The following is a 21,262-nucleotide window of genomic DNA, read 5'->3' as shown; positions in this document are numbered from 1 at the left end:
GCTGCGTGCATTGGTGTACAGGCATTTCAGGGAGGTGATCGAGCACGCAGGTTTCCCAGGAGGGATACAAGAGGATCCTCCGTAGCCACATCCCATGCGCRCTTCCCTGGCTGCATTCACCTGTTGGAGGCATCCCGACTTGAGCAGTCTTTTGCCAACTACCCTGCCACTATAACTATAACTCTCCCCTTCCCCCATCTTCCTCCAGTATACTTCCCTAMCACTTATTGGACAAGCAAGTGAACCTTGAGCTCCAGGTCCCAAGGTAAGAAAAACAGCAGTAACTCAATTCATTCTCTAAATAATGAAGTTAAGATAGATTTTTTTTACACACATAACATTGGTGATGTTAACCTTAATTCTACAGTCAATTCAGGTACTTGTGATTTAAAAATTATTTAAAGAGTGTGCAACAGAATTATTTTTCTGGTTCTCAAGGATTCAGGAAAATGCTAAGTTAAAGATAAATCTCATCACCTCAGCTAATTAAAAAAGTAAATGGGAGGTGATTGCTGCTAGAGACAATCCACATCATGACTTAAAATAAACATAGTATTTACAGGCATTTAAGCCAGGGGAGGGGTGGGGGTGGGGGGGAAGATAAAAGTTTCCAATTGCAAATTATTAGGTCTCAAAATACCAACATAATTATCTACTGTTACAAACTGCACTTTAGTCTTCAGTGCAAGCCTGTATGTCATTCTGCTAGTTATGGTTTAGTACCACTGAAGTTATGAGGTTTTGAGTCAAAAATTTCCATCTAGCAAGGCTCCACAGTGAGGTTGGACTGGCCCCCAGGAGGAATTTGTGCAGAGTCCCCCAAAGAAATATCACTTCTAGGCCTACAGTTTACTAGAGAGTGAAGGGAATAAGAAAAGGGCAAAGAAATCATGTATACCCCTTAAGCTATCTCCTAACTTCCAGCAGCACATTCTGTGCAGCACTTTGCAAATGCCAAGCTGACAGCCAGTCTTCTTCCAAAAGGCTTGATAAACTCTGCACAGTGGGCCAGAACTCATGTTGGCTTCCTCAGAATTTCTATGCAAATAAAACTATATTTAACACACTTGTACAATTACTACCAGTTCKGTATTAACTATACACACACAACTATATTTAATGTTTTTAATGATGCTTTATGCCCTGGAGAAATGTTTTTAATCAGACCYAAGTTTTACTTCCCATAGCACTCAAAACCTCATAAACCTTTGAACACTGGGTACGCTTTACCTGCATGTAACGCTTTCAAAGAATAATTGCAAATTTGCAGACACGTGTTCTCCAGCCACCATTCCAGACTCATTCATATATTTAACCAATGCTTTAAATGCTCACACTTATTGCCCAAGGATGTTAAAGTAACACATTAATATCCCTTGGATAATGATATTAAATTAACGTGCCTATTGTCTTACCTTTTTTGTAGAATTAATTACAGTGCTGAGTACAGATACCAATTTAATAATTTCTTTGTTCTCTGAAACAGTCCTGAAGTAGTTCTTGCTTTGCTCTGGATCAGACAAATTGAGTGATGGTGCATCGGAAACACTATCTATAAAGGCAGAGTCAAATACAGAAGCAACTGCAGAACAAACATGGTTTAGGCCAAGCAAATTCCTACAGATGAGAACTCATGACCTGTTTCTCAATAAGCACGTTTTTTAAAATTAAGTGTTTTTATTAATCAAAAAGGCAGCTAGAAATCCAGGTGGCTGATAAAGCTACCACATACTCATAAACCTGCCTATTGGAGGGAAACTTGCTTCTTCTGGATTTTCTGACAAATTTCAAACAAGTTCCCCTCTAATCTTTCAAATAAAATCTTCCCTTTTCCCTCTCCCTTCCCAAGGATTATCATGTACACTTCACCTTAGTGATTTATTGAAGTGTCAGCACTGACCAGATCCACGCATTTTCTTATTTCCTCAAATATGTGGGGTAGGCCACGACTGACAATTTGAAATTGAAATTAAGATTAAATTCTCTAAGATTATCACAGCCAGATCTCAAAAGGTAAGAATGATACAAGGAAGGTCCATTAGTTACAAAAGACTGAACTTACCATAATTTCTGATTTCATTTCAGGCAAGACAAACTGTTGGTTTTGACCGAACAATTTCTTAAACAGTTCAAGTATTACTTCCCTACTTTTTAGGTGTATAAGAGGGAGCTACCCTAAAACCATGCAATGTATTTTTGAAGTACCTGAAGTACAAAGTACAATTAATTTGGTTTTATTCTAAACAAGTTCACACAAGAGCAACCCAGCAACCAAAGATACCATCTTAAATTTCCTTTGAATGAATGCCTTCAATAACTTAATTCCATGGTTTATCATAAAACAGATTAAGTTAAACTCCTTTTAGGAATTTTAGTCTATTTAAAACTCTCCATACAATCCTCTCCACCAATACTGCAATTTATATAGATATTTTTATTGAATAATAGTTGTTGTTGTTGATCAACTTACCTTTCTTAAAGGTAATTTCAGCAAAAGTTTTAAGATGTCAAGTTACAAACCACACTGGCAAATGGTGAAGATCTTTTGCACAGTGGATGTTACTATAATTGCTTTCCTTACTCACTCAAAATTTCTGCTGTGCTGCCTAAGATGGTGCCCTAACAACTCGCCTCTTACTTCACCCAAAGCAGTACAACTCTGAGAGCCACAAAGCCTCCCCTTATTTAAATCCACACAAGGACAAGTACCTTCAGGCAGGCCTGGTCTCTAATCAAAAAGAAAAGTTCTGCATTGTTATTACATCCTATTTCTTCCTTGAGGTGGTTTAAATTTTACGAAGTCATTATTCTCTTGCTTTCAAGTATTTTCTATTTAATATCCTTTAACATATATTGTATAAGTCACATTTACCTAAAATTCAAATTCAGTGATGTCAGAGTTTATCATTACCATGAACGTTTTTCATTCCAGTCTCTTCCACTCCATCATCAGAATCACTGTCTCTGCTTTCACACTGCAAATCAGCCACTTTTCTCTCTAACATTTTCTTCTATGGAAGAAATAAAAATTCATTTTCTATTTTCAGTAGTTTTGAACCTTTTTTTTTTTTTTAGTAAGGTTATTAAAGACACAAACCTTTGATATTCTCTCCTTACTCCACTGTCCAACTCCTTTCGTTACACTGATAATACTATCTACAGCTTTATTAAGCGTTTGCTGTACCTCATCCAAAGAGGGTGTCATGATGACATTAGGGATAGATAGGTTAATACTAGTCCTAATGATAGGACAAGCACTTGTTTTCTGCTTAGAGGAATTGTGATTTTCTAAATGAAAGAAAGAAAGAAAGCTGTTCACATTTTTTTCAGGATCTCAGTCTAGGTATGATAACGATATAAACCAATATATACAGCATAGTGGTGGATACTGAATATCATTTCTTAAGGAAAAAAGATTCCTGAGTAATTTACAACTGCCCATGTGCTGCTCAGCAGTCTACAGCAGTATAAGCAAAGCTAAGTGCCATAGTATTTCTCTCCATGAAGCTCCTTGTCAACTTGTTCAGTGCAGCTATACTCTCTGTTTAACAGAAAATCTCCTTATCCAGCTTGTACTCCCAGATTCCACAAGCTCCTTAGATTCTCTTCATATTGTATGTCTCATATGCTATACAGATAAAAACCAATTGTATTGTTTCTGTGGCAATTAGTCGGTAAGAGAAAGAGAATGCAACTTTTTGTCTAGCTTTTTCATATAGTTTTATGAAAAAGCCAAGATCAAACTGGTAACTGCTTATCAAGTCCAATCTCCTATACATACTCAACTGCATATAATGTTTAATATCCAGCTCCAAAACAGCAGAGTGAGTCCTAGGAGAAACAGCATCACCATGGCACATTCCCCCTCTCATAGGGAAAAAAAAAAATCCTCTAGAAAAGGAGGTTCACGTTATCAATTGTGGTATAACAAAACAGCTTATTCAAACGGTTTTCCCCTCTTTTACATGTTTGGCTCTGTTTGATATGGTTCTAGGATATTACATCTAGATAATTTCTTTTCATAGGTTAACTAAGAAGGCAAAGCACTGCAATATGGCCACCTAAGAAGTTGATCATGGAAGATGCGTGGATGCGCTTGCGTATGGTCTCCAGAGTGTTCCGAGTGACTTTCAAAAGGGCATCAATATTACAGCGATTGAAATAGGAAAGCAGTTCACTGGCTTCTTCCTCTAATACTTCCAATTCCTTTCTCTTCCTCTTTGCCAGAGGCGACAGTCCAGCCAATATCTCACTGGAAATGTGGGAGGAAGTCAGGCTTTTTGATCTTCTTTCCTCTTCTGTTGATAAAATATCATTTATCTAGTTAGTTAAACTGACTTCGGAAACTTAAAAACAAAATAAAGCAATGACCCACACGTGACTGAAGTATAGTTAAGCTCTACAGAAATATGACTTTGGCTAGATAATACTCATTTGTCATCTGTACCTCAATTTACTGGTCCTTACTCCTTACTTACTCCTATCAATCTTCTCTACTCAGTCTGAACTGGCATAATTATCACCAGAATTTAGATAGTACTTCTTAACATTCAGTCTCTAGGAAGACCAGCTGTTAATTAAGGCCTGTAAGTAGCTGCTTCTATAGCATTAACACTTAAACATGCAAGTTAGGTTGATAATATTGACCTATTTTGCAGAAGACAGATGACTGTGAGATGATCCATCATTACCCAGGCAAATTCAAACAAAAGGCTTTAGACATTAGACACAGGTTAATACTTCAGTCAACTGAGCTACTATGTCCCCCAAAACATATTATCAGAATACAGAAGAAACAAAAGCACAAAACTACAGTATCATCTTTTTACCTGAACTTTTCCCAGTTATTTCACCGGTGAGCACAGCTGACTTCTCATCTTCTTTTGTGAACTGTACCTCAGTTTCAAGTAACGTGTTAATCAGCTCATTAGCAGCTTCTTCCACAAGTGAGCTTTTTAAATGTAAAGTCTGGGAACCTTTTCTACAGAGCTCCTATTATCAAACCAAAACAAAAATATGTTCTTATATTCCTTGTTCTTTTGGCTATTTCACAGTCATACCAGCCTTTATTAACACAGATTTCAAGGCCTCAGATTCATCAGAAAAAGCTCAACACACAACATTATTTTTAATTTGGTTTGTCCATAACTTTAGTTTCGGATTCTTGTGCCAAACAAGACATCATCATTGTCTTTCAAAGCTGCTGTGACTTATTTCCTAAATCACATGACTCACTCAGAGTTAATATTATGAATCAACTTCTGTAATACGTAATTCCAATAAAAGGTTCCAAAAGCAAGTATTTCTTCAACCTATTTCTTAATTTTCTTAACTTTGCAATGCATACATGGGAGACCTTAACCTTTTTTTTTAATCATTACAGTTTTATATTAATTCATTCTGCCATAAGGAATATAAGCCAATTGCATTTTCCATTTACAGTTAAATATGTGATAAAATCCATAGAAAGCTGTATTTATGATTAGAATAAACATAAAAATTATAACTGGGGGGGAAGGGGAAACAAAGAATGAGATTTAATGAAAATCAGAGATATATTAAAGTATTGGTTAATTTTTTTTAAAAAACTTAAGGTAAAATTGATGAATTATACTTTAGCCAAGTATAAATTTTATCTATAATTGCCTTTTAATATTTTCCTCTTTGTTTTCTGCTATTTCTTTAAGCTCACTCAAACCTGGATACATCTATTTAATCAAAATCAGTAATCGGAAAAATTCTGCCTTTAGCAAGATTCAGTCACTTTCAAAGCTTTAAGACAATCTTTGATCTTCCCAAAGGTTCAGCCTAGTTGAGAAAGAAGTCTGGTCTGCTTTGCTATATCACTGTATCTATTAAACAAAATGCTATGAGTTTTTTTTTCCTCTGTGTGCCTATTCTTGTGGCAGCATTTTCTTTAGCATAAAGACATCTTTCAGGTAATAAAACTTACTTCTAATCCTTTCTAATTAAAAACGAAAATAAGTTTACAAATCTCAGTACTAGTTTCATTGTACCCCTAACTGGGGTTAGTATACCACTTACTCTATTTAACTCAAACTGTTAAACCATTGTGGTGTTATGACTACTACTTAGCAGTTCAAGCTTTCTTGCAGAATATTAACATTAAGAAATATCAATTACTATATAGGGCTGAGAAAGTTTTCATGCTCACTTTCTTATACATTTTTGCTTTAGTGAATATACATTTTAGTACTAGCCCTATCGGGACAGCTGCAGCAGGATCAACATAGAAATCTGTGGATTGTGAGGTTTATAAAGGTCAATCATTCAATAAATAATACTGAAAATTTAATTTTTTATTTAACTACAAAAGGAGCTGTCATGATGGACAGAAGAGGGAAAGCCAAAAAGGTAAGTACACTGAGAGAACCAAAACTTCTGTTTGTAGCATTTATTGCTACAAGAAACCAGGGGTGGGGGACACTCACATGATCTTCTACAATCTTTTCCAAAGCAAATTTTATTTCAGGCAAAAAAAAAAAGTCAGACATATTCTAAAATGCTAGAAGATCTCACGATTGCCTTATAAAAAAATAGTTCTGACTTTTTTCTTTTTTTTTTTTTTTACTATTTAATCAGCTTTCACCTACTAACAGCTTAAGTGATTACAGTTCATCCTCCTGTACATATAAGTTTTTGGATGGAGTAAAGGAAGAAGCTCCTCTCAGAATACCTTCACACAGGTATCCATACTTCTGAGTACATACTGAACGTCCCATTACCAGCACGAGAGAGCTTGAGATTAAGAAACTTATTCAAAACACAACCATTCCATAGTATTTACTCTCCCAGGCAAGCAAGTGCACTTGTTATCGGGCTCTTCACAGGCATCCGACAGACAATTGCCTTATTTAAAGACACTAAAAGGCAACAACGACAAAAAGAGAATGCCAAAGGAAATGCATTCAAGTTGAGTGGTACCAAAGCATAAAAGGAATATCATACACTAGTAGGCTTGACATTAATAAGCTCAGAAAAGAATGCCTCATCTCAGACATCTTTTCATTTGGCATTTGTGTTCATTTCTAAGGTTCCAGTTAAATAACTGGGTATTTCCTTACTTACTTTCCTACACATTCTTCATTAATTGTGCAGTGTTTCTATCTCATAAAAAAGGAAAATACCTTAGTTTAAAGGCACTGAACTCTTTCTACGAAAATTTTATCTAATAACCTTGGTCTTTTGGAGAAATTCCTCACAGTTCAGTGGTTCATCTTCCGGCAACTCACAGAGAGGCACGCTACTCATTTCTTGAAGGACAGCATCAATACGAAATTCAACCAAGTCATTCACTCGATCAAGCAATAACTCCAGCTCAGCTTTTGAAGCAAACAGAAGATTCAAAACAAGCATAAAAGTTTGAAGTAATAGTGTTTTCAGAGTTCTGCTTAATTTTTTACTTCAAACTAGCACATTCCATTTCACCAAAATTCTATGCTTTCAGCAGTTTGTATGGCAAGGTTCACCACTGAACTCTTAATTAACGTTTTGCACAACATATGCTTGTCTAGCATATGCTGCACATAGCTTATATATTTTTATAATATTTTGTCTATTTTAAGTAAAGATGAGCTTAAAGGATATACATTTCAAACAGAAATATAAAGATATTAAAATTCAGTTATGTGGTGTTCCAGGAATATTTCTCTTTTTCTTACAGCTTAATCTAGTATTTACTTGGACAACCCACTAGCAACAGAAACTTTTGACAAATAAAATGTGCATCCTTCAAAAAATTTTAGGAATTAAATAATAATCAATGGCCACCAATTACTAGAACTTTCAGAGTTTCATAGCATTTTTTTCAATGCTGAAATTGAAATAGCAGCAAGGTGCCTGTTTCAAACTCAAACTACTTTATTACTTGAAATTAAATACTTGAGTAGAATGTCAAGCAAGCATGTAAAATGCATTTTAATTTGTCATCTAAACTAAAAACAAAAAAACAAAAACCCACACTGTAATGACTTAAGTCATTTCAAACACCAAAGTTTGAGGTAATATTAAAGCTGAAGCAACAGGAATTTGGCATCTTCAGAAAGAATATGATAATCTTTGTGCAACCTTGCGCAATTCACTGCAATCTTATGATATTCTTTCAAATAGACCACAAACCCACATGTTTTCTAAAGCTGCTCCCCAAGAAGGTGTGTGTGTGTGTGTGTGTGTGTTTGTTTTAAAGAGATTGACTTTAAAAAGAAAATTTAATAGGATAAGCTATTGAGCAGTGCCAGTGCAAACTCAGTTGAGATATTATTCCCTCGGAAGTTGTTTTGTATATACAGAAACAGAAGGCAAAACTAGGAAAAGTGTGAAGCCTGGGAGCTCGTAGCTATTGTTCTCTGAGGTCAGAATACACAACAGCTTTTGTGTACTATTTTATGCTTAATTTAACCATACTGCCATCATATCCAAATTAGCAAAACTATGAAAAAGATGTGAGACAAAAAAGTGATGTTTTTAAACAGAGTTTTCATGAAGTTCAGGATAGATGGGAACTGCGATTTCTTTCATGTATGAGTCAATTAAGTGCAAGTCATATAAAGGACAATAAGCTTAATAATATACCCTACATTTGTACAGAAATATACAAGTAGAAGTTAGCAGGAGAAGGCAAGCAGACTTACCTAGCTTGTAAAAAATTGTATTTATATATTTCTCAACATTCAAGGATGTCCAGTTCAGTAACATTAGACCTGACTGGATAGCATCATCTATACTGGCTAACCAAGGAGCCATCAATTGCTCAATAGGGTGCTGTGTTTTCAATTTAATTCTTTTATATTCTGCTAGCATCATCTGAAATAAACAGAGAGTGAAAGCATTAGTTAATATTCACAGACACAGACCTCTTCATGTCCATGTATTTATCATGACTTAAATTAAGATAAGTCTTCTGGATGCATATCACTACAATTCTTAAGAGACAATAAATTGGGAATTTTTTTCTATTATTCTTGGCAAATGTTCAGTTTGTTGCTTTTCATACTAATGCAAGTACTACTTTACACAGAAATTCATATTTATAGATAGTAGAAGGGTTTTGTTTTTTTTTTTTTTTTTTTTTTTAGAGAACAGCTTGCATATTTCAGTTCCTAAAGGGATGTTCCAGGGGACATAAAGCCTAAGAATTAATTCATGTAAATGAAGTTTTCCAGCAGCTTTATTAGGCCAGCCCCACCACAGCTTTAATTTGCTATTTATTTTTAAATAAAGCTAACTCAACTTTAACCCCCTTATAATTTCACATATCGTGAAAGAAACAATCCTTGCAATAGCTTTAGGACTTGATACAATCATTTTTCTTGGTTCAGAATCAAGTCATCCTTTGAAGCTACAGTCTTCTGGACGCCTATCTTTGAACCCTCCTCTTCAGTCCTCTAGACCTATCAGTTCATAGGTAGACAAAATGACCCACAGGATTTAAAGGATGAGACAAAGGGAAGTTCTAGCTATTCCACAGATATCTATGTCAGACACTGGTGCAGGAACTACGCTGCCATTTGCTGTTTACTGGATGTTTTGCACTTTTTAAAAGTATACTACCTCTTCCTCTCTCCCACTCTGTCAAGAGAGAGTGTATCCAGTGTTGACTCCATTATTGGATGATAGATAAATTACTTATCATTTAGAAAGCTGGCAACAGAGCTGGGCATCCTGTAAGTCTCCCTCCCCCCGCCCCCCCATCCTCAACCTTTTCCCAAGCTATATAGACTACAGTGCCTCCTGCCCTAAACCCATGCATCTTTCAAGTTATTTCACATAAGATACAAAGCCAAGAAATTCCTTTAAATAGTGCCTCACGAGAGTCAAAAAGATAAAAGACTTGTCTTTTTTTTTTTTTTTAGTGCATAATACTTAGTCTTCCTTTTTTTCCTCTCCCATGTGTATAGAGCCTAGACATTTTAACATACTCTCGATACATCAAAACAACTAAAATAAACCTACCTGCAAATTGCTGATGTTCTTTTTATACCGGTCTCTATTTTGTTGAAGAGTACTTGCAAATGGTGGGATTTCTAGACACATGTGACCCATGCAATCTGTTTCTCTGATTAAAGTTATTATTTGAGGGTCAAAATTCACAAATAATTCTCCTGTTTCTGGAGATTTTACCAAGAGAGACGCCTGAAGTCCTGTTTTAGTCAATTCAATCTGTAGGAAACAAAGTCATCATTCCTGATCAAACACGTCCGTACAAAGACATACTTCTTTTCGGACACAAATATCAGTTTGAGACAATCAGATACTAAAATCAGATACTGATGATGATCAAGATCGGTATGGTATGAACGAGCTATAAAACTTTAGTAATGTAACCTGTATGTACCCGAACGCTTATCAAGCAAATAAACTTTTCTTCATAACACAGACATTTTCTGCAGGTTCTTCAGTATTGTAAGTCCCATCCCACAGTCACATATTAAAAGCAGAGTCAGAATTTTTGACTTCAATCCTCTGAAAGTGGAAATCTCATTTCCTTAAAACTTATTGCACATTTTGAATGTTAAACACAATCTCTCTGATGAACTAAATTTCATCTTGGATAATTTCTTCAGACAAGTTTTGTAATTGATTCCAGGTTTCTCCTTCCACTTGTTTCCCATTCCACTTCTTTCCCACTACCTAACAGTTATACTGGGCTCCAATCTTACCCGCAACTCCCAATTATATCCAACCTTTGGGCAAATTTAAAGAAGACTAAAATTAATGTGTATTATAGATTTTTTGTTCTTAAGTGGGAAGCCTAATCACACTATTGGTTTAATTGCCGTATTTTAATATTACAGTGCTATCTGTTGTATATGCTATTAGAAGGGAGAACAGTCCTAAGACTACATATGGAAAGCTTGCTGATACCAGGAAGAAGTCCTGGCTTAGGTAAGGAAAATTTCCCTACAGGAAATAATATTCCTATTTTCCAGTTCTCCTTTTGCTGACATAATGTCATTGTTCATTATTCACTTCTCAGATTCGATGCATTGCTTTTAGATGGAGCTTTTTTTTAAGTAATGGTTTGGTAACCCACTGATTTCTGTGCAGGTCCTTTTTTTTCTTTTTGTATAATATACACTGAAGCTTTTCACTGCTTGCTGAGACAGTGTCTCACATTATTATGACATTTTACACAACATTTTTCAAAAGAACACCTAATCAAGTTTTGCCAGTGAAGTTATCATGCTCCATCCACCAGCATCAAACTCACTCCATACAGCTGTTTTAAATAGCAACCTCGCTGAATTTTTTCCCCAAAGTTCACCAATAAATCTTATCATATTCTCCTTTGTGCTTCAGAGACATGATCCCCACTGCCAATCTTTTCCCCTCCCATTTATAACTTTTTTCATGCCTTTTCCACTATTAAGTAGCGCATGTCGGTAACAGAAATGAGGAGTACCTTAAAGGCTTACTCTTACACTACACACTGGGTATAGTGCTAAAATAGTGGCTTTAAACCTTATGCTATTAAAAGAAGGGGCTAAAATAGGTGGTAGCCATTCAGTAACAAACAGGGAAAAACAAAAAATGTTCTAAAATATCAGAAAGACCAACTAAACGATTTCCACTGTGCAAAAGGGGAAAAAAAATAGTAGGAGAAATGATTTATGTTATGGCCCTCTTTCTTTTCTATTTGTGTTCCCCACAGGGCAGTTGCCCCGCTTTTCTGCTCACGCGTAGAGCAGGAGCTCCACCTTGTGTTCCGGGATACTCATGTCCGCAGCAGCCTGTGCTCATGTTGCCTCACGGAAAGAGAAGAGACACGACTATCAGTAGCCAAATATTTTGAACTGTAGGCAAGCATATTGATGATAAAGTGGATATACTTTTCAAGTACATTCAAGGCATGTTCTTGTTTCAAACACATGGAATTGTGTTCAAATCCACCCTCCTTTGTTCCCAACTAACGAGTATGAAGTTGGAGTAGACTTGGTGAATTTACATGGCTGCCAAGTGGGATTTGATTGTGCTATAGAAGAAGCCAGACTCTTACTTTCAGCAGAGACCAGAATAGGGACTAGGACCTCACATAGAAAAGCATCAATGAGAACATTAAAAAAAAAAAAGGATACAAAATATTTCTCCAGCGGAGCGCATCTCATTGACCGGCTATTTTCCACAGGCATACATTAATGGTGGTTAATCGTCAGGGGAGAGCCTCATGCCTTGAATGTTACAGTCATTTTGTAAAAGCAGAAAGGAGAATTTACCAAACAACTTCTATCAAAGCATGGTACAACTTTTACATGTCAGAAAAAAAATCATTAGATCATCTGGCCAATGGAAAGAGATGCAACTCCACAGGCAAGAAGCATGCATCTTGCTTAGTCTTCATAGCTCGGACAAGCAACCCATCTTAAAAGGTGACCAAGCAGGGACCTGATATCAGTAGCAGACACAATTCATTGAAATTCATCCTCAACATACTTGGAACTACTGAGCTAATGCAGGCATCTGGCACAGTACTGGAATCAAAACTGGAGTTGAGTCCAAGATAGAAACACCAGACAGAAATGCCAATGGCTTCCTGAAGCACCACACCTCCTCTTCTGAAGAACAAGAAGGTATGCATACCGTACAAACTCTCTGTGAAGAGCCCATGTAGTCAAAGATGGACTCTCAGGTTAACAGAATAATCACTTGAATTTAAAGATATTCCTAAATCCAGATAGGGTGATTTTCATTACTGCCTTGGCAGAGGATTGTTTATAGAGGTTCATAGTGCCAAATTTTGACCTGATGTACTTGAAATGTGATCAATAATGAAAGAACAGTTGAGGTTATACTCTGCAGTTCCTTGATGCCCAATTCAAAATTAGTACCAGATTCATTATCACTAAGAAATATCCAGTTCCAGAGCCAAGGCAGTATGAAGAGAGGACATCATACAACCTCTAATACTGTAGTGCCTTCCCCTGAGTTTTAGTACACTCAGCCAACACAAACACCACAACATATAGTATCAGACAATCAAATCTGAAGATCTGTTAAACCTTCATGGAGAGAGCAAATGTGTAGGCTGAAGGAAGAGTCAGGAAATCGCAGTATATTCAGATTGGATAAGACAGCAGGAGCTTCTGGTCACAGATCTTGTCTAAGACTGGCTTTTGGAAGACTGGCATTTATCAGCATCAGAGATTTTGATATTTGTACAAAAGCTGCAGCTGAGCTCCAAGAACAAGAGGCAGCTTCACTGATAATTGCACCACCTCCATCATAAGAGTTATCTGAGATTTTGATCCCTCCCCTTTCAGATCTGAGAGGCTGAGGTCAAATTTTCTGCAATGTGCTCTTTGCCAAGGCAGCAGAGAAGCTGGAGGTGGAGGGTATTCAGATAGGATAGTAGAAACTTTCAGAGAATTCAGGGCTAGAAAGTACTCCTTGAAGGAGCCATCTGATCTGAATTTACATATTAGAAAGCAATCAGAGGTTCTACATACAAAAACCAAGAGGGTGAAATCAGTCAAATGAGATGAGGAATTTAAAGTAAGCTATGTTTTTCTGAAGAATATTAGACTACAGAGTGTAATGCCTTACCAAATGGATGAAAAGAAGTGAGTGTTCTACTAATTCTTCAGGATGTTCTGCCAGTTGAGACTGGATGCTTTTTATATGTACATCACTCAGAGAGTACTCTTGAATTATCACTCAAAAACAAAATCACATTATCCACACCAGAGGAAACTTCTGTGCCTGATTCTACCTTGAGCTAACCCAATGAAAAAAATTCTCTCCTCACACATGATCTTATTGCAGCTGAGTCAGTAGGTCACGGCAGAGAAAAAGGGGCAGCTAAAGCTATCACTGAATCTTCGTTATATATTTCCATACTAAATGTCTCTCATTATAACTAACAAGGCCTCTCAAGTGTTCCTAAAATCAGCTACAGCCAGTATAGGAACTATTTATTAATAAAAACTCATTATAAAAGTATCTTTTCTCATTTCATCCCTCACTTAGGAGGTACCCTGTCCTAAGTCTACGCCTTGGCATACTGGACCACTGCTATCAACCAGAGATTCCTTCCCACTGCTGTAACGCAGTGTTTCAATGGTGCCCGGCACAAGAGAGATCCAGCCTGGTCTGGATGTTATTAGTGTATCAACAAAAAAAATCCACTGCATTTTTTTGAAGAAATATCCTAATCAAAATCAGCTTTTTTACCTGTTGAAGCCATGCCCTGTGATAGATCACCTCAAACTCCAGAAGAACTTTTGCTACTTTGTTGTAGTTGCGGGTTATGCGCTTGCCGTCTGCTGTTTGTAAAACAGCTGGGTGCTGTTGAAAAGACTCCATGGGTTCCTGGATCCTACAGAACAGGTGGCGTGCCCACAAGATCTTACCAGCTATTGGAGGCAGATTACGAGCCAATGGAGGGTTTTGCTTCTGTTTAGTGTAGAGCTTAGAGACTGTTTCTATGTCATGACCATAGTTTTGAAGGATTTTCAGATACTTTTCATCAACGCCAAGACTCGGGATTTCTAATCTGCTTAGAAAAATAAAAATCATTAGAAAAATTCCTTCAAGACTTCTGAAATTCTTTTAACGCATTGTTGGAAAAACACAGTCTTCCCAGCCTCCCTTGCATTCTTTAGAAAATAACTACTTTAGCAGCAGAGTTTTCATTAAGCTTGAACAAGGATGGTCACAACCTGATTCCAAGAAACCAAGATTTAGGCCAGATGATAAAAGTTTCCAAGTAAGACTACACATTTTCTACTTTGTCTCTGTTTTCTAACACTAAACTAAAATTATTTGCAGCCAGTCGTAACCAGCCACCACTAGCAGTCTATTCCATTAAACAGAATATAATAAGAAAAGTGACACAATAAAGTCTGAGGCTATTTTGCAACAATATGAATCTATCGAGTCACATTTCACTGTTTCCTAATATAAGTGTTTTGCCCTTTTCTAGCTGCCCTGTGGCGACAAATTAATTTCATCGTCAGAGGACAAAACTAAGGCATATATGTTAATAGCCATAATAAAGTATTCCTGTACATATCCTAATTTTAAAGGCACAGTTCAAATTCCATTTATATTTTGTGTTTTCTGATACATGAAAAAAGATGTCTCTTATTCATCCACACTACTGAGAAAATATCCCTTACCAAAGCTGAATAGCTGGGGGAGAGGAGGTTGAGCTGCTTTTCATTTGTATTTAAGATGTTTCCTGCTCTGTTCTCCCCTTTCCTACCACCCTCAAAGAATTATTTCTATTTCCTGACAGAATTCTAGCAAACTAGATAGGACACAGTACCTTTCAAATTTCTTCAACATCCTCAGTGCTCTTTCAGTGTTCAGAATATTTTCAAAGGTGTTGTCCATAAAAGTCCTTAACTGATCCTGGAAAAGATAAAATAATTCTACAATATAGTACTACGTCAAATATACCCACATATTAAATATCRTCAAATATACCCACATATTAAATATAACAACAGGTGTTATTTGACAGTATTTATCATATATTATAGATACATAGGGTTTGTTTATGTCAAAGCAACCTCAATAAACATCATTTTTCTCTTTCTTCCATCCTGCAAAAATTAAACAAAATACAACCAACTTTCAAAGCATTTTCTTCTGAAATTCCCTTTGTAGCTGTAAAACCAAAAAAAGCTTTTGTACCCTCGACAATTCCACCATGCTGAGAGCCTCAGAGAATGCTTGCTTTCCTCTTCAGCAGCCAAATCAAGCACTTATTTTAACTTTATTTATATAGATGCCCATTCCTTCCAACAGCTTGTCATGATTTCAGAATTAAGAGAAAATTAATTTTCTATATTATCTGTGCTATGCTCCCATTCACCCAACGGAATCACGTGTTTTTGTGTTCTTCTTGCTAGTATCAATTCCAAATAAAGTAGGGTAATGAGAAATCTTTTTGTTGGAGGACTTCTTAATAGGCCTTTTCTGGCCTATTCTATGAAACTAGCCTGAATGTTAGTTAGTAAATGCAAGTTTTAAAGGGGAGACATATTAGAATCATTTTTCCACGTCACAATAGAAATTTAAAGATTTGCATTATTTGTTTGGTGGTAGGTCRGATAGAGGTACTTTGCTTTCCAGGAGAAATCATCAGGAAATTAAGTTATTATTTAAAACATAAAACTTACATGAAGATCATTTATCTCTTTGCAAAACTCGTCATAGTCTTGATCAAAATCAGCCTTACGCTGATCCAAAAAATTGTACTGCTTTTTCTTCATAATGTCAACAATGCTCTAAACAGTTTCAGAGAAAAAAAAATTATCACCAAAATTGTCTTATCAAAAAAGTATCACACTGAAACATTTAACTCAATGGGCTGTGCACCTTCACAGCTTACCTTCACCATTAGTTACCAGTATTCGCTAAGCAGTATAAACAAACCAAAATAATGTGTTTGCAAAAAGCAAGTTGGTGCAATGGCCATATAAATTTCATTTATATTACTTACTCTTCTAACTCAATTAGAACTGACAGAAAATACAAACTCTTCCTTTTCATCAAAGATACTTGTTACTCATTAAATATTCTTTTATGCAAAGGTTCAGTACTTCAAAATACAAACAAACAATATTTAAAAGTTAACAAAGTTCACCTTCAGTAAAGGAAAATAATTTCCCATTAGTATTTCCCATGTCTTTAAATTAACTGATTTCATAGAAAAAGGGACTATTCAAAAGTCCTGGTAAGATGCAATGTGTCACCACCTCAAGACTTATTCCTCCTGACTTCTCTTCCACTGCTGCTGTCCACTCAAATGAAAGCACATCTTAATCCGCATCTCCCATGAGCTGTCCACACAGTTAAAGAATTCTAGTGATGAGCTACTGTTCAGCATGCTAGCAGTTTACCACTGTACAGCTGTGAAGCTAAATGCAATATTTTCAGCACAGCAGATTGCAGTCATTTTCTTATAAGAAAATGAACTTCAGTTTTATTGCTTTGCTGTAATTCAGTGTTTTCCTCTACAAAAAAGCAAATCCTAGATAGCAACTAAGTGGTAAAGTATAAAGAATTGAAACATAATAGCATCCTATTTTAAATTTTTTCAAGCCCTAAAATAAGTCACATAACTATGGTTAGGCTCTGTGTCAAATACTTTAGTACCTTAATTTTGTCACTTTTAAAAAATAAGTACAATTGCTTTCTACCTTTTATGCATACTATCTACAACCTTTAATATTTTCCACATCAGCATGTATAATTCTGCCCACCCACCTCCAAGCTTCCCCCCTGCCAAATAAAATTGACTTCCTATAGTACCTAGATCTTGCACAAAGCTTTTACTTTAGGACTTCAGTGCTTCAATGGATCATGTGGTATGTCTGTATAGAGTCTGCAGACTGTACCACAGCACTGGGCTGATAGTTACAGGTGTCTTTTCAACCAAAAGTGCCCCAAATGAGATGCCCGTGTCTTAGCCTATGAAAATAATACCTTCATAGCATGACCTGAAAATTATGAGTTGCTAAGAAGCCTGTTGGCATAGCTTTAGAGAACAGTTCGCATTGAAGGGAGAAAAATTTGGAGCAGCTCACACCCACCCTGCCCCTCTGGAACAGATCTTGGACCAGGCTATCCTTCCAGTTGTACCTGGGTTTCTTCCATGAAGAAAGACAGACAGTTCACTACAGGAGGGAACAAAGGAGGAAAGTAGAAGGTGTGAAGGATGTGGTCAGGGACCCGAAATCCTGGAGTGAAACAGGGAGTTGCACAATGCAATGCTCACATTTTACCCTAGGGTTAGCTAACTAAAGCAACAAAGTAATTTACTCATGGTGATAGTAGAAAGGAAGTGGATAGGGTAATGCAAATTAGAATACCACATTTGTCTGTATTGCCAATATATCACGTGATCTCTAAAAGCAGTCTACAAATTACATACAGTGAATACTTCTGATTTATTTTAACATTTATAAATGCCATAATTATAATGACACTGTACTGATTAAGATATACAATAAGGAAAGTCAACTCAGGCTCCAGAAAGCAGGGAAGACTCTAGTTGTTACATGTCAAGTTGTGCTACAAAAAAACTTAATCTCAGCAAGAAGGGAGGAAAGAAAAGAACATGATTTACCATGGTTATATCCTTAGAAGAGTTCCTTGTTGTTCAAGTCTCACTCGTATTAGATAAAAGGACCAGGAAAGAAGCCAAAAGAAGTAGTAGTACAAAGGGATTTCACTATTACAAAAGAAAAGCTCTAGACTTGGAGAGCTCTCCAGCACAAAGCAACTAAGTCACTTTTCTCCTTCCCTCATCCCAAAGAAAGCCATCTGTGAATGAACTCTTTTTTCATTCAGGAAGGACAAAGCTATCAAGTTGTATTCTAGGTGAGTACAGATTTTGAGCACATCTAGTAATCTGTTTTGCTGGAATAAAGCATACTATTTCCTTAATGAAATGGGGTAAATTTAAGAGTCCAAGGTTTTTTTTCTTCTATGCTAAAAGTGACCCATTTCAAGAAATCAAAGATACATCTGTTTGCATTTATGCAACACAGAAATGGAACTGAGGTTTGTTCCACTCCAAGTTGCAAGGAAAATCTGACTGCAGCATCAAGCACCAGCACAATGGAACAAGTCTTCAGGGCTAGGCAATGACCAGGTGCCCCTAGCACAATGGACAAGGGATGGAGACAGCCTGCAGTGTTAGTCACTGTACACTTTAATAGCTGGTAAAACATTTTTTAAGACAAAAATGTTGCAATTCTCACTTCTACACATCATAACACAAAGCTATGGCTCCAATTACTCCAGTTACAAAGTTCTCCAATTACTTTGTTTCTTTGGCTCAGATTTGCTTTTAACACATCCTTTTCATCTTGTCTGCTCACTATCCAAGAGATCATACACAGCAATATAGAGTTATTTTTTTCTCTTAATAGATACTTCCTAATTTTCATCCTTATTTATTGTTTCAACATCAAATTAGACTCACAGGACTTCCAAAATTTATTGTGTACCTCATATTTTGCGATCATTGCTTCCAATCCCTCTATCTTAGACTCCTGTAGAACTGAGTAAATTTTAATAGTATTAAAAACTTCTATTATCTTAACCAGACGTTGATGAAAGGTTTCAAATTTTCCAAAGATATACATCTCACTAAAATCAAACTGTCTTTCAGCTGGATTTTGTTCCAGTTTCTTCTTTATCCTGTGAAAGCAATTTTGATATGCCTAAAAATAAAAAAGAATTTAAAAGGAGAAGTACATCAAGCATGTAATAGAAAGACTATTAGCTACAACAAAATTTATGTAGACACATATGATCATCTCTAACTGGCTAGCAAGTAGAAGTTTGATTAATAAATAATCACGCAGACTACAAAAAGACATTAATAGAATTCATGTCTGAAAACTAAGTCAACCCCATTAGTCAATACCATTATGGAATCACATGTTTCATCACACATATAAACTGAACATACATGTATTTGTATATTCCATCCTTAGCTATTGTGAAATTCTGTTTCCTGCAGTGGCATTTTATAGCAGGGCTTGAAAAATGGGTTTCCTGAACATCTAAGACGACCACCCAGATTTCAGTTTTCAGAGACTGAAAGGAATGATTGTGTGCTGAGTAGTCCGACTGAGTAAAAATGTTTCAAATTTTCTAAAATCACTTTTTAGAATAAAACCCTTCTGAAGTTAGAATGCTGCTCCATAGCAGCTTCCTTTTTTTATACTGTTTTGTTAATTGTGCCAAACCTTACTCCAAACATGTTAAATTCAGTTCTTCCCAAAGTCAGATTACATAGTCACCAGATTTCCTTGAAATGGTTTCTCTCAAGAGTAGTTCTCTTTAGATTACAAAGTTCATTTCTTTCTATTACATATATATCTCAATAAACTTATTTGGAGGTAATAATACAAAGGACCCAGAGCTTCCTAGGGTGTTGGTGATTCAAAGTTTTAAGTTTTAAATTGATTTTCTGAAAGTTTTTGGACGTTGCTAAGACTCAAATAAAAAATTAGTCCTTAAACATATTTTAATACTGCAATTGAATAGTAAACTTTATAGAAACATAAATTTACTGCTTGTTGCTGATGGTAAGAAGTTGTCATATAAATCTGCACTAATTTGCACAAGAACTATGCAAGATTTGTTGTTTCAGAAGGTGCCAGGACTTTTAGCCCAAACTATTATGAGATGAAAAAGTAACAAAGGAAAAAATCTAATATGAGTCTTCCAATATCTACAAGTATGTTCTCAAAAAGATGGTGCTAGGCTCTTCAGAGCAGCACATGGAGGATAAGAGACATAAGCATAAGAGGCATAAACTGAAACAGAAGGTGTTCCAACTGGAAGTAAGGAGAAACATTTTTACCCTAAGGACAGTCAAGCAGTGAACAGGTTGACCAGAGAGGTTATGTAGCCTCCATCTTTGGAGGTTTTCAAGATAGGACTGGATAAAGCCCTGGACAACCTGGTTCGATCTCATAGCTGATCCTGCTTTGAACAGGAGGTTGGACTAGATACCCCTGGAGGCCCCTTCCAACTTGAATTATCCTAAATTCCTACAACCCTATGTTCCAAAGCGGGGGGACCTCCTGAAATGATAATGAAAGTGCATGCAAAAGTTTTTTTGGGAAAAAATTAAGGCTATCTTCCCAGCAGGTCTATATGATCTGAAAGGCTGAATTCTTCTCATTTCTCTACATTACCCATTCTAAAACTATAGGCTGTCTACATATCTTTGGAATATATTTAGCTCAGTAAAGTCCCTTTGTTTTGATTTCTACCACACATCCATCACCATCACAGAAGAAACTTTCTAGAGAAACTCAGGCATGAAAATCCAAGTAATTCTCATATATGAAGCATGCAGGGTAAGTGCTGAACTTCTGTTTCCCGAAGAAAATCAAACACCAGATTAAATTCTCCCTTAGCTCTAATATAATCGCTCTAGTTCCACAGGGTATTTCTCTGGTTGTTTCTTTTTCCTTCATCACAATATTCCTTCCCCATATACAATAAAAACTTTTCCTTATCATGCCTGCCTAAATCTTACCTTATATTTCTGGTTTTTTGCATGATCCTCCCACCTACCTGTTTAAGTCTAATGGCTGCTCGTAGCTTTTCCAAAACTCTTTCCTGAGGTTGATTCCAGATGGTGGCAGTATCATTGTTTGTAATGTAAGATTTGCATGCTGTAATCAACTGATTGGTCACCTAAAAGCAATTTTAATCTTATGAAAAAAGGTTACAAGATAAAGCAGATCTTACCCTTCTTCTCAATCTC

The 21,262-nt window shown here is 36.2% G+C and overlaps 1 protein-coding gene across 1 annotated transcript in view; it reads right to left on the bottom strand.

Moving 5' to 3' along the window:
• Positions 1 to 21,262, bottom strand: part of DNAH5 (dynein axonemal heavy chain 5) — a 146,874-nt gene that overhangs the window by 98,395 nt on the left and 27,217 nt on the right. Inside the window, exons 10-22 of the mRNA XM_026077914.1 lie at positions 21,070 to 21,192; positions 18,981 to 19,196; positions 16,143 to 16,250; positions 15,284 to 15,369; positions 14,188 to 14,509; positions 9,973 to 10,179; positions 8,652 to 8,823; positions 7,198 to 7,343; positions 4,836 to 4,992; positions 4,062 to 4,295; positions 3,098 to 3,288; positions 2,906 to 3,011; positions 1,416 to 1,534 (exon numbers count right to left, since the gene is read on the bottom strand). Of these exons, the coding sequence (XP_025933699.1) occupies positions 1,416 to 1,534; positions 2,906 to 3,011; positions 3,098 to 3,288; positions 4,062 to 4,295; positions 4,836 to 4,992; positions 7,198 to 7,343; positions 8,652 to 8,823; positions 9,973 to 10,179; positions 14,188 to 14,509; positions 15,284 to 15,369; positions 16,143 to 16,250; positions 18,981 to 19,196; positions 21,070 to 21,192 (2,187 nt within the window). The remainder of the gene's footprint in view (positions 1 to 1,415; positions 1,535 to 2,905; positions 3,012 to 3,097; positions 3,289 to 4,061; positions 4,296 to 4,835; positions 4,993 to 7,197; positions 7,344 to 8,651; positions 8,824 to 9,972; positions 10,180 to 14,187; positions 14,510 to 15,283; positions 15,370 to 16,142; positions 16,251 to 18,980; positions 19,197 to 21,069; positions 21,193 to 21,262) is intronic.

This window comes from Apteryx rowi, unplaced genomic scaffold (assembly GCF_003343035.1).
Source record: "Apteryx rowi isolate R43461 unplaced genomic scaffold, aptRow1 scaffold_469, whole genome shotgun sequence".
In the NCBI taxonomy this organism is placed as follows: domain Eukaryota; kingdom Metazoa; phylum Chordata; class Aves; order Apterygiformes; family Apterygidae; genus Apteryx; species Apteryx rowi.
Note: the sequence above shows the minus strand (reverse complement) of the source record. Positions and strands in the feature narration are given on the sequence as shown.